Source organism: Musca domestica, unplaced genomic scaffold, assembly GCF_030504385.1.
Source record: "Musca domestica strain aabys unplaced genomic scaffold, Musca_domestica.polishedcontigs.V.1.1 73, whole genome shotgun sequence".
Lineage (NCBI taxonomy): Eukaryota > Metazoa > Arthropoda > Insecta > Diptera > Muscidae > Musca > Musca domestica.
The window spans coordinates 300,317-314,325 of record NW_026712390.1 but is presented as its reverse complement, the minus strand read 5'-3'; the positions used below and the strand labels follow the sequence as shown (position 1 = coordinate 314,325).

At 30.8% G+C, this 14,009-nt stretch overlaps 1 protein-coding gene across 1 annotated transcript in view; it reads left to right on the top strand.

Annotated features, from left to right (window-relative positions):
- LOC131806345 (AF4/FMR2 family member lilli) overlaps positions 1-14,009 on the top strand; it is a 281,623-nt gene that overhangs the window by 50,680 nt on the left and 216,934 nt on the right. The window contains exon 2 of the mRNA XM_059130359.1: positions 9,012-9,050. Coding sequence (XP_058986342.1) covers positions 9,012-9,050 — 39 coding nt within the window. The remainder of the gene's footprint in view (positions 1-9,011; positions 9,051-14,009) is intronic.

The window sequence follows — 14,009 nt, the reverse complement described above, 5'->3', positions numbered from 1 at the left end:
TTGCTCCCATTTAACGGTACCTCCCGATATTGGAAAATTTCATGATTTTAGCGACATTATTTACCGGAATTATTTCAAATTTCGTATTTGAAGTTCGTTATGGGTTCTACAGCCAATGACAAAAATGTTTGTATGCAGGCCCAAGTCTTCGTATAGCCTCCATACAACAGTACTTACAGAGCCCCCATATGACGGTACCTCCTGATACTCCGTATTTTCATGATTTTTGCGACATTATTCACCGTAATTGTAACAAAATTCATATTGGAAGTTCGTAATGGGCACTACAGCCTATGACAAAAAATTTCGTATGCAGGTCCACGTCTTCGTATAGTCCCAATATAACTATTTTCATTTAAGTTGTTGTTTTATTTTTTTTTTTTTTTTTTTTAAATTTTCAATTTCATTTGAAATGGTGGAGGGTATTAAAAGTTCGGCCCGGCCGAACTTAGCTGTTTTTTTATTTGTTTACTTTAAAATTAGGGTATATTTTACACACTGAATATTGTCCGATGATCGTCCAAATTAATAGGAATCTGCCCAGCTCTAAGCACTCCATGCTAAATTCGTTTATTGATTCCATACTGTGAAAAATCAAGACATTTTTCAAACCCTAAATATTTTGGGAATTTCTCCAAAAACATTCCTATTCTGACCCTAATCCCACCTCCATTTTCAATTTCGTGAAGATCTTGCCATAATTGCGACCTGTAAAAAATCAACATGGACAGACGGACGGACTGACGTACATAGCTAGATCGACTCAGCTCGACGAGATAGGATGATTCACATTGGAGGCCAATATTTCGATGTGTTACATAATTTCTAGTCTAATTAAATGTAAAATACCCCCAACACATTCTGTTGTATGATATAAATATCTAGCTTTCTCTCCGATTTTTATACCCTACACCACATAGTGGTAATGGTATTATGTCTTTGTGCATTTGTTTGTGACAGGCAAAAGGAAACGAGGTAGACCCATAGTTACTTTTGAGGATCTTCATAGAATCAGTTTCTAAGTCGATTTATGCCTGTCAGGTCGCATTTATCATCCGATTGAGATGAAATTTTGCACAAATCATTAGTTTGGCCCAAGGACGAACCCTATTGAAATTGGAGATAATCGGTAAAAATTTAGATATAGCTTCCATGTATATCTTCGTCCGATTTGCTTTTTATTGTGCACCAAACGTCTACTATTTGTCCAAATAGGATGGAATTTTGCACATACAACCAAATTAGGCCTGAAAATATCTATGCCAAATTTGATCGAAATCGGCTCAGATATAGCTATAGCTTCCATATATATTGTTCATCCGATTTGTTATTTTTGTCCTCCACAGCCGTAATATACACTCTGTAACAACAATATTTGGGCAAATATAACAAATGCAGCTCAGAAATTCCTTTGCTAAATTTTATCGAGATCGGTTCAGATTTGGATATAGCTCCCATATATAACTTCGTCCGATTTTCCTTTTATTGTGCACCAAACGTCTAATATTTGCCCAAATGGTATGAAATTTAGCACTTGCGACCGAATTGAGTCCAGAAGCTAGTATGTCAAATTTGGTGAAGATCGGTTCAGATATAGCCATAGCTCCCATAGATATATTTTTCATCCGATTTCTCGAATTTGTTACCCACAGCCGTAATATGCACTGCGTAACAACGATATTCAGGGAAATATATGAAATACAGCTCAGAAATATCTTTGCCAAATTTTATCGAGATCGGTTCCGATTTGGATATAGCTTCCATATGTATCTCTATCTGATTTCAAATTAATTTTGCACCAAATGGCCTATACAAGTCCGAATTTAAAAGATACAAATGCATATTTAGTCCTTTGAACTTTAATTATAAATTATAATTATATATATAATTATAAATATAATTATAATAATTATAATTATATAATATATAATTATATATATAATTATAATTATAATTATAATTATAATTATAATTATAATTATAATTATAATTATAATTATAATTATAATAATTATAATTATAATTATAATTATAATTATAATTATAATTAATTATAATTATAATTATAATTATAATATAATATAATTATAATTATAATTATAATTAATTATAATTATAATTATATTATATATAATTATAATTATTATAATTATATTTATAATTATATATATAATTATAATTTATAATTAAAGTTCAAAGGACTAAATATGCATTTGTATCTTTTAAATTCGGACTTGTATAGGCCATTTGGTGCAAAATTAATTTGAAATAATTATAATTATAATTATAATTATAATTATAATTATAATTATAATTATAATTATAATTATAATTATAATTATAATTATAATTATAATTATAATTATAATTATAATTATAATTATAATTATAATTATAATTATAATTATAATTATAATTATAATTATATATTATATATTATATAATTATAATTTTTATAATTATAATTTATAATTATAATTTATTTATAATTATATTTATTTATAATTATAATTATAGCTTGTATGATTGAATTCTCCCATAAAAACGTTTAATTGTTACGTGGAGCTCTACTAAATTAGCAAAGTGGTGTAGTGTATCAAAAAGTCGGCTCCGCCCGACTTTGGGACTTTCTTTACTGGTTTTAATTTTCAAATTGTATTCGAATTCATTGACAATTTGCTTTTTTTATTTTCCATGTTTTTATTTATCCGATTTATCCGAAATTGCTCATAATTCGGAAAGAACTAAAGAAAAACATTTAGCTGTGAACTTCCCACCAAGAGAGGAATTTTCACAATTAGAGTCGTTTTTTTGGACATTTAATATCTTTTATAACTTAAATATCATTAAAATACATCAATAATTAAACACTAATTACATAAGCCCACAATTACCGTCTTTAAAAGTGGCACACACACATACATACACCTTTCGTCGTTGTTCGCCAAAATCGTTTAACCATCAACAATTTATCACTGTCATGTTTAGTGGCTTTTAGTTTCAATTTAACTATGTTGCACCACCTTGCTGGTTGCTGAGACCTCTACTCTCCCCTCAAAAACCAAATATTCGGGCGGTGAACAATTTCAACATCTCTGTCGACGAGAGATGCTGTTGTCGGGGCATTGCAGTGCTGGCATGGCGTTATTTATATGACAGCAGCTATTTTCATGTGTCATACATTAATCCAAATTAATTTCATGTAATTAAAATCACCTTGAAGCGAAATGAGACAGCAGCGGCAGTGGCGAACAACAATGGCGAAGATACAGAGGTACACACACACCAACAAACCCATACATATCTATTGTATCCTTTAGCCTTGGCCAACAAGCAAAAGAATCCTTGCCGTTGTTGTTGTTGTTATTATTGCCGCATTGATATTTCAAGACATTAAATGGTATTTATTGGGATTTAACCAAAGGATCTGCCCCATGCCACCAATAATAATTACCCCATTCATTTTCTTAAAATGGGTGCTAAACTGTGAGAATTATTTAATGTCCTTGGGAAACAGGAGCAGGTAAACTTTTGCTTTGGGAGAAGTTTGGCTTGTGGACCATATTTGATTATTGTCAAGGGATAACTTGGTTTTGTGTGAAAGAAAAAAAGGGCACTTGAGGTCCTTTTGCCTTCGTTTGAATTAAGCCCTCAGCCAGGTATGGTGGAATGTCCTTGGGTTAGATTTTTACGCTTAGCATTTAACTATTGAATATTTTATGCCTCGTTAAGGTTAAACTTTGACAATGAAATGTTGCCATTTAAGTTGGTCGCCAGAGATATGGCATTAATTTCTTTTCTAGACGTTAAGCTTCAGAAAATATTATGAAAATGCTGAGATGGCCAGACATAGGATTTTGGAAAAGGGAAGAGAAAAATAGGTTTATTTTTCAACATCTACAACAGTCGTGGATTTTTTAAAAATACTTTTTCAACATCTACAACAGTCGAGGATTTTTTAGAAATATTTTCTCAACATCTACAACAGTAGTGGATATTTTTTCAACATCTGCAACAGTCATGGATTTTTTTTTTTAAATATTTTTTCAACATCTACAACAGTCGCGGATTTTTTAAAAATATTTTTCCAACATCTACAACTGTCGTGGATTTTTAAAAAAAAAATTTCCAACATCTACAACGTTTGTGAATTTTTTAAAAATATTTTTCAACATCTACAGCTTCTGATTTTTTTTTACAAATATTTTTTCAAAAACAACAACAGTCGTGGATTTTTTAATTTTTTTTTTAAAAAACTACAACAGTCGTGGATTTTTTTAAAAATATTTTTTTTAACATCTACAACGATCGTGGTGTTTTTTAAAAATATTTTTCCAACATCTACAACAGTTGTGGATTTTTTAAAAATATTTTTTCAACATCTACAACAGTCGTGGATTTTTTAAAAATATTTTTTCCAAAATCTACAACTGTCGTGGATTTCTTAAAAAAAAAATTATTTCAACATCTACAACAGTCATTGAATTTTTTAAAAGTATTTTTTCAACATCTACAACAGTCTTTGATTTTCGTCGTGGATTTTTTAAAAATATTTTCTCAACAGTCCTGGAAAAATATTCTTAAAAATACACGTTGGTCCTGAAAAAAATATTCTTCAACAATTCACGTTGGTCCTTCAAAAAAATATTCTTTAACCAGTAAAGAAAGTCCTAAAGTCGGGCGGGCTGACTTTATGACACCCTACACTACTTTACTAATTTAGTAGAGCTCCGCATAACAATTAAACGTTTTTATGGGAGAATCATCACGCTATGATCATAATTATAGTTTAAAGTTCAAAGGACTAAATATGCCGAAGCATTTATATCTTTTAAATTCGGACTTGTATAGGCCATTTGGTGCAAAATTAATTTGAAATCAGATATAGATATATATGGGAGCTATATCTAAATCTGAACCGATCTCGATAAAATTTGTCAAAGATATTTCTGAGCTGTATTTGATATATTCCCTGAATATCGTTGTTACGCAGTGCATATTACGGCTGTGGGTAACAAATACGAGAAATCGGATGAACAATATATATGGGAGCTATAGCTATATCTGAACCGATCACCAAATTCACCAAATTTGACATACTAGCTTCTAGACTCAATTCGGTCATTAGTGTCAAATTCCATCCCATTTGGTGCACAATAAAAGGTAAATCGGACGAAGTTATATATGGGACCAATATCCAAATCTGAACCGATCTCGATAAAATTTAGCAAAGGTATTTCTGAGCTTTATTTGATATATTTCCCTAAATATCGTTGTTACAGAGTGCATATTACGGTTGCGGAGGACAAAAATAACAAATCGGATGAACAATATATACATATGGGTGCTATAACTATTTCTGAACCGATTTCGATCAAATTTGGTGTACTTATTTTCAGGCCTAATTTGGTTGTATGTGCAAAATTCTATACTATTCGCACTGATATTACATGTTTGGTGCACAATAAAAGGCAAATCGGACGAAGATATATATGGGAGCTATATCTAAATGTAGACCGATTATCTCCAATTTCAATAGGGTTCGTCCCTGGGCCAAACAAATGATTTGTGCAAAATTTCATTTGGATTGGGCTATAAATGCGAACTGTACTTTGTTTACAAAAATACATGGACAGATGGACGGACGGACGGACATGCATAAATCGACTTAGAATGTGATTATATGCAGATCATCAAAAGGAACTATGGGTCTATCTCATTTCCTTTTGCCTGTTACAAACAAATGCACAAAGACATAATACCCTGATCCGATGATGCTTGATGCTTTTTTTTTTTTTTGACTCTTGAAAGTTTGCTGATTTTTGCAAAAGTTTCTTTAAATGTCCAGGTAAATCTAATATATTTTTTTAAACATGATTCTTAAAAAAATTCTTTAATAATCTATGTTGAAACCTGTGTGAATCCTTGAAATTAAGATCTTTAATCCAGGTTTGAAAGTTGTCTGTTCATCCTTCAAAAAACAACAATTTAAAATCAAAATTCGAAAAATGTCCAGTTTTGGAAGCCTGTAGATCCTTATAGGTTTCAAAATACAACACCGACCCTTGATAGATCCTTGGAAAATCTTTTCAAAGACAATGTTTGAAAATCTATTGATCCCGGAAAAATATTCTTTAAAATTAAATATTCAAGGCCATTGATCCTTGGAACCTTTCCTTTTAAAATTCAGGTCAGATTCTTGATCGTTTCGTTTAAAATACAGGTTTAAATGGCTGCTGATTTGTAAAAAAAAAATAATCCTTAAAAATAGAGGTTCAAAAGTTATCTGATACTTGATAAAATCCAACTTTGAAGGTTTATTGATCCGTGAAAAATATTCCTCAAAAAACCACCTATTGGATCTTGAAAAAAAAAAATAAAAATTGAATGTTTAGGAACTTTGATCCTTGAAAGCCTTCTTTTTAAAGTTTAGGTATTGAAGTATGTAAATCCTTGAGAAAGCTCGTTCACAAGTAGAGGTTTAAATGGCTGTTGACCCCTTGAGAGAAATGTCTTTAAAAAAGACAGCTTATTCCTGAAAAAATTACATGATCCGGTTTTGAAGGACTCTTAATCCTATAAAAAAAAATATTCTTAAAAAATGCATTTTCCAAAGTGATTTGATTCTTGTTAAAAACTCAGTTTTGAGTGCTTATATCAAAATGCACGTCTTACAGGATTGATCCTTGACCTTGAATGGTCGGGCTATTAATCCTAGAAAGAAATATTCTTTAAAAATTTAGGTTGGTCCTGGAAGAATATTCCTAAAAATCCACGTTGGTCTTGCAACAAAATATTTAAAAATTCACTTTGGTCCTTTAAAAAAATACTCTTTAAAAATTCACATTGGTCCGAGAAAAATATTCTTTGGAAATCCATTCTAAAATTCTAAAGTTCTCGTTGGTCTTTGAAAAAATTTTCTTTAGAAATCCAGGTTTGACCTTAAAAAATACGTTGCAAATCCATACTGGCTCCTGGAAAAAATTATTAAAAATTGACTTTGGTCCTTGGAAAAAAAAATTAAATTCTTCTTAAAAATCGACGTTTGTCTTTGAAAAAAGTATTCTTCAAAAATCAGCATTTTCGGCCTTTTAAACCTCAAAAAAATGTCCATAAGAATTCGACTTCTAATTTCTTAAATTTTATAAAATACATTACTTAAGTTCATATTCCGGAAAAATCTATATTTCTTGGTCTGTAGGCCCTTTATAAAATATCCTTTAATAACAACCGTTTCTCTATCTGCAGGTTCTTAAATTATCCCTTAAGAAAATCGAGTTTCTTGGTGTGGATGTCCATGAAAAATATCCTTTAAAAATCCAAGCTTCTCCTTCTGCAGGTTCTTAAAAAATATCTCTTAAGAAAATCGGGTTTCTTGGTCTGGATGCCCATGAAAAATATCCTTAAAAATCCACGTTTATTGATATTGTTAAAAAAATCAAGTTTCTTGAAAAAATATTCTTTAGTGAATCAACGTTTCTTGGCCTGTAGATCCATTAAAAAAATATATTTGAAAAAATATGTTTCTTGGTCTATAGATCCTTGAAAAATATCCACGTTTCTTTGTCCGTAGATCCTTGAAAAAATATTCTTTAAAAAATCAAAGTTTCTTGGTCTGAAGATCCTAGAAAAAATATCCTGTAAAAAATCCACATTTCTTGGTCTGAAGATCCTTTAAAAATTACATTTAAATAATCCAAGTATTTGGTCTGTAGATCCTTCAAAAAATTACCTTTAAATAATCCAAGTTTTCGGTCTGTAGATCCTTGAAAAAGCATCCCGTAAAAAAATCCACATTTCTTGGTCGGTAGGTCCTTGAAAAAATATCATTTAATTTATTCACGTTTCTTGGTCGTAGTTCCTTGAAAAAATAACCTTTAAAAATCCAAGTTTATTTGTCCGTAGATCCTCGAAAAATATTCTTTAAAAATCAACATTTTGGGTCGGTAGGTCCTTGAAAAAATATCATTTAATTTATTCAGGTTTCTTGGTCGTAGATCCTTAAAAAATTCACATTTCTTGGTCTGAAGATCCTTGAAAAAAATCCCTTTAAATAATCCAAGTTTTTGGTCTGTAGATCCTTGAAAAAATATTCTGTAAAAAATCTACATTTCTTGGTCGGTAGATCCTAGAAAAAAAATTCTTTAATTTATTCACTTTTCTTGGTGTATGAGCCTTTGAAAAATATCCTTTAAAAATTCCACATTTCTAGGTCTGTACATTCTTGACTAAATATCCTTTAAAATATTCACGTTTCTTGGTCTGTAGATTCTTGAAGAAATGCCCTTTAAAAAATCCACGTTTCTTGGTCCATAGCTCCTTGAAAAAATATTCCTTTAAAAACCAAAGTTTCTTGGTCCATAAGTCCTTGAAAAACTTTCCCTTAAAGATCCACGTTTCTTGGTCTGTAGTTCCTTAAAAGAGTCCACGTTTCTTGCTCAGTAGATCCTTGAAAACATACCCTTCAAAAATCCACATTTATCGATCAATAGGTCCTTGAAAAGATATTGTTTAAAAAACATGTTTCTTGATCTTGAGGTCCTTCAAAAAATATTTTTTAATAATCAATGTTCCTCGGTCTGATGTCCTTTAAAAAATATTTCTTAAAAAATCCACGTTTCTTGGTCAGTACATACTTGAAAAAATATTATTCAAAAGATCCTCGTTCCTTGGTTCTTGAAAAAAATATTTAAAAAAAAAAAACAAGTTTCATACTTATTATTATGGAAAAATATTCATTGAAAAATCCTCGTTTCTGTTTATCCTTGAAAAAATGTTTTTTAAAAGAAAACTTGTTTCTTTGATCCTTGAAAAAATATTCATTGAAAAATCCTCGTTTCAGTTGATCCTTGAAAAAATATTTTTTTTTTTAAATCCTCGTTTCTTTGATCCATGAATTTTTTTTTTAAATCCACATTCCGTTGTCTGATATTCCTCGAAAACATATCCAAAAAAATTATTACCCTTTCTCTATATTAATACGCATTTTTTATTTTTCTCTTCTCTTTCAGGTATTAAGGATCCAAATCTGGATAGACACTCAAATAAAGGTATGTTTTATTAACATTTTATTTATTAATTCCATTTTATCTAATAATATTTTGCTCCACATTTAAGGCCATTTTCATGGCAATCAAAAACGATGCTGCAATTAATTTGAAAATTAATAACTTTATATTGCTGTGCGAGCAAAAACAGCAACATAAAAATTGTGCTAAAAATTAAAATTAAACTAAAAGTAATACCGAACGAAAAAGTAACAGCCCAGATGAAAACATTAAATGCTTATGCCAACGCTCGGTTATTGCTATGCTCGTTGTTGTTGTTGTTGTTGCTGGTGCCAACATAAAAACTGCAAAATAATGAAATTTTAATATGAAACTCGTAAATTTATTAAAAGCCACTTAAACCACTTCTAACATAAATACATAAATATATACAACAAATACAAACAGAAACTCACAGAGAACAGCACAAGTGGTGACGGCTATGGGGATGAGAGAGAGAGAGAGAGAATAGATGTAAAAACTAAAACATCAACACAAAAAGGGCTATAAAGGATTTTTTCTTGCTCTGTAGGAAAAGTGGGGTATATTGGGGTGCTATGTATATCGATTTGAGATTTTTAGCAAAAGTAGCAAGGAGCCAGAGTCCACGACATTTAATTTTTTAAGGATCAACAAGTGGGGATTTTTGGATTTTTAAAGAATATTTTCTCATGGACCCAAGGACGAAGAAACGTGGATTTTTAAAGAATATTTTCTCATGGACCCAAGGACGAAGAAACGTGAATTTTTAAAGAATATTTTCTCATGGACCCAAGGACCAAGAAACGTAGATTTTTAAAAATTATTTTCTAATGAACCCAAGGACCAAGAAACGTGGATTTTTAAGGAATATTTTCTCATGGACCCAAGGACCAAGAAACGTGGATTTTTAAAGAATATTTTCTAATGGACCCAAGGACCAAGAAACGTGGATTTTTAAAGAATATTTTCTCATGGACCCAAGGACCAAGAAACGTGGATTTTTAAAGAATATTTTCTCATGGACCCAAGGACCAAGAAATGTGGATTTTTAAAGAATATTTTCTCATGGACCCAAGGACCAAGAAACGTGGATTTTTAAAGAATATTTTCTCATGGACCCAAGGACCAAGAAACGTGGATTTTTAAAGAATATTTTCTCATGGACCCAAGGACCAAGAAACGTGGATTTCTAAAGAATATTTTCTCATGGACCCAAGGACCAAGAAACGTGGATTTCTAAAGAATATTTTCTCATGGACCCAAGGACCAAGAAACGTGGATTTTTAAAGAATATTTTTTCATCGACCCAAGGACCAAGAAACGTGGATTTTTAAAGAATATTTTTTCATCGACCCAAGGACCAAGAAACGTGGATTTTTAAAGAATATTTTTTCATCGACCCAAGGACCAAGAAACGTGGATTTTTAAAGAATATTTTTTCATCGACCCAAGGACCAAGAAACGTGGATTTTTAAAGAATATTTTTTCATCGACCCAAGGACCAAGAAACGTGGATTTTTAAAGAATATTTTTTCATCGACCCAAGGACCAAGAAACGTGGATTTTTAAAAAATATTTTTTCATCGACCCAAGTGGATTTTTAAAGAATATTTTTTCATCGACCCAAGGACCAAGAAACGTGGATTTTTAAAGAATATTTTCTCATGGACCCAAAGATCAAGAAACGAGGATTTTTTAAGAATATTTTTTTCATCGACCCAAGGACCAAGAAATGTGGATTTTTAAAGAATATTTTTTCATGGACCAAAGGATCAAGAAATGAGGATTTTTAAAGAATATTTTTTCATCGACCAAGGACCAAGAAACGTGGATTTTTAAAGAATATTTTCTCATGGACCCAAGGACCAAGAAATGTGGATTTTTAAATAATATTTTTTTAGGGGCCCAAGGACAAAGAAACGTGACTTTTTTAAGAATATTTTCTCATGGACCCAAGGACAAAGAAACGTGAATTTTTTAAAGAATATTTTCTCATGGATCTAAGGACTGAGAAACGTGAATTTTTTTAAGAATATTTTTTTAGGGGCCCAAGGGCAAAGAAACGTGAATTTTTTAAGAATATTTTTTCATGAATATAATTTTTGAAAGAGTAATTTTTAAGGGCAATAAAATCCTTAGATGAGATTGATACGTTTTCAAGGACAATCATACCAAGAAATGTAAAGTACGCAATGAATATCTTCTCAAATATTAACCGATTAAAAAGGATGCAGTTTTAAAGCCTATCAGGGCTTTTTTAAGTTATCTTAAACGTGGACCCTTAAAATACACTTCTTCAAGGACTATAAGAGATTAAAACATAGGGTTTTAAAGGATTTATTTTCAATGACTTTGAAATATTTAAACGTGTATTTTTAAAGAATTCCTTGTTAAGACTTTGAAAGGCTGGAAGCGGATTTTTAAAGATTCGTTTTGAAAGAATTTGAAAGACTTAAATGTGGATTTTTAAGGGATTTGTTTTCAAGCATTTAGAAAAAGGACTTTGATGATCTTAAATATGGATTTTTGAGGATTCATTTTCAAGGACTTTGATAAACTAGAACATGGATTTTAAAAGGATTCGTTTTCAAGAACCTTGAAAGGCATAAACGTGAATTTTTAAAGGATTTTTTTCAAGGACTTTCAAAGACTTAAACGTGAATTTTTAAAGGATTTTTTTCAAGGACTTTCAAAGACTTAAACGTGGATTTTTAATAGATACCTATCGAAGGACAGGATATGCATTGTTAAAGTTACATATTGAATATTAGGACGTAGATTTTTCTAAGGATACCCATCGTCGGACTGGATGTGGATTGTTAAAGTGACATCTTCAATTCAGGACGTGGTTTTTTTTAGTTACTTCTTCAATTTTGGACGTTGATTTCTGAAGGATATTTTCAAGAACTATTAGTGTTTAAACTTGCATTTTAAAAGGACACTTTTTAAGGGCTACAACGACTTAAAAGCGAATTTCCGAAAAATTCATTTTCAAGGACTTTAAAAGACTTAAACATAGATTTTTAAAAAATTCTATTTCATGGACAGTCGGAGTCTTTATCGTGAATATTTAAAGGATAACTTTCCAGGCACTATCACTATATTTAAGGAATATCTCTTCAAGGACTGGAGGTGGATTTTTAATGGAGAGCTCTCTAAGGACTAGAGGTGGATTTTTAAAGGATATCTATCCAAGGACTTGACGTGGATTTTTAAAGGATATCTTTCCAAGGACTTGACGTGGATTTTTAAAGGATATCTTTTCAAGGACTGGTCGTGGATTTTTAAAGGACATCTTTCCAAGGACTGGACGTGGATTTTTAAAGGATATCTATCCAAGGACTGGACCTGGATTTTTAAAGGATATCCACCCAAAGACTGGACCTGGATTTTTAAAGGATATTTTTCAAGGCCTGACCGTGGATTTTTAAAGGATATTTTTCAGGGCCTGAACGTGGATTTCTAAAGGATATTTTTCGAGCCCTGGCCGTGGATTTTTAAAGGATGTTTTTCAGGGCCTGACCGTGGATTTTTTCATGGACTAGGCGTGAATTTATAAAGGATATTTGTTAAGGATTTTTATAGAATATTTTTCAAGGACGGAACATGGATTTTTAAAGGATATTTTCAAGGACTTAAAGTGGATTTTTAAAGGATATTTTTTAGGGACTAATTGATCGATTTTGAAAGGAAAATTTTCAAGAATGGACGTGGATCTTAAATGGATTTTTTAGGAATGGACGTGGATTTTTAGAGGATATTTTTTAAGAAATGGACTTGGATTTTTAAAGGAGTTTTTTGGGTGGATTTTTAAAGGATATTTTTTAAGGAATGGGCATGGATTTTTAAAGGATATTTTTTAAGGACTTGACGTGGATTTTTAAAGGTTATTTTTAAAGGAATGGACGTGGATTTTTAAAGGTTATTTTTTAAGGAATGAAAGGGATTTTTTTGATGGACTGGGCATGGATTTTGGGAGGATATTTTTAAAGACTGAAAGGATATTTTTTGATGGACTGGACATGTATTTTATAAGGATATATTTTAAGGACTGAAAGGATATTTTTTGATTAGCTGGACATGGATTTTAAAGTATATCCTCCAAGGATGAAAAGGATTGCTAGAGATTTACACATGGGTCTTCACAGGAGACTCTTCACAGGAGACCCCTTCAAGGATAGGACGTAGATTTTAAAGTAATATTTTTTAAGGACTTTTTTAAGCCTTAAATGTGGTTGTAGAAGGACACGATTTTAAAGACTCACAGACTTAAGCAAGGATTTTTAAAGGATATTTTTTAAGGAATGAACGTGGATTTTTAAAGGATATTTTTTAAGGAATGAACGCGGATTTTTAAAGGATATTTTTTAAGAAATGAACGTGGATTTTTAAAGGATATTTTTTAGGGAATGGACTTGGACTTTTAAAGAATTTTTTATGAAAATGGACGTGGATTTTTTAAAGATATTTTTTAAGGAATAGACGTGAATTTTTAAGGGATATTTTTTAAGGAATGGGCATGGATTTTTAAAGGATATTTTTTAAGGACTTGACGTGGATTTTTAATGGATATTTTTTAAGGAATGAACGTGGATTTTTAAAGGATATTTTTTAAGGAATGAACGTGGATTTTTAAAGGATATTTTTTAAGGAATGAACGTGGATTTTTAAAGGATATTTTTTAAGGACTAAAGGGTTTTTTTTTGATGGACTGGGCATGGATTTTGAAAGGATATTTTTAAAGACTGAAAGGATATTTTTTGATGCACTTGACATGTATTTTAAAAGGATATATTTTAAGGACTAAAAGGATATTTTTTGATTGGCTGGACATGGATTTTAAAGTATATCCTCCAAGGATGGAAAGGATTGCTAGAGATGCACACATGGGTCTTCACAGGAGACTCTTCACAGGAGACCCCTTCAAGGACAGGACGTAGATTTTAAAGTAATATTTTTTAAGGACTCTTTTAAGCCTTA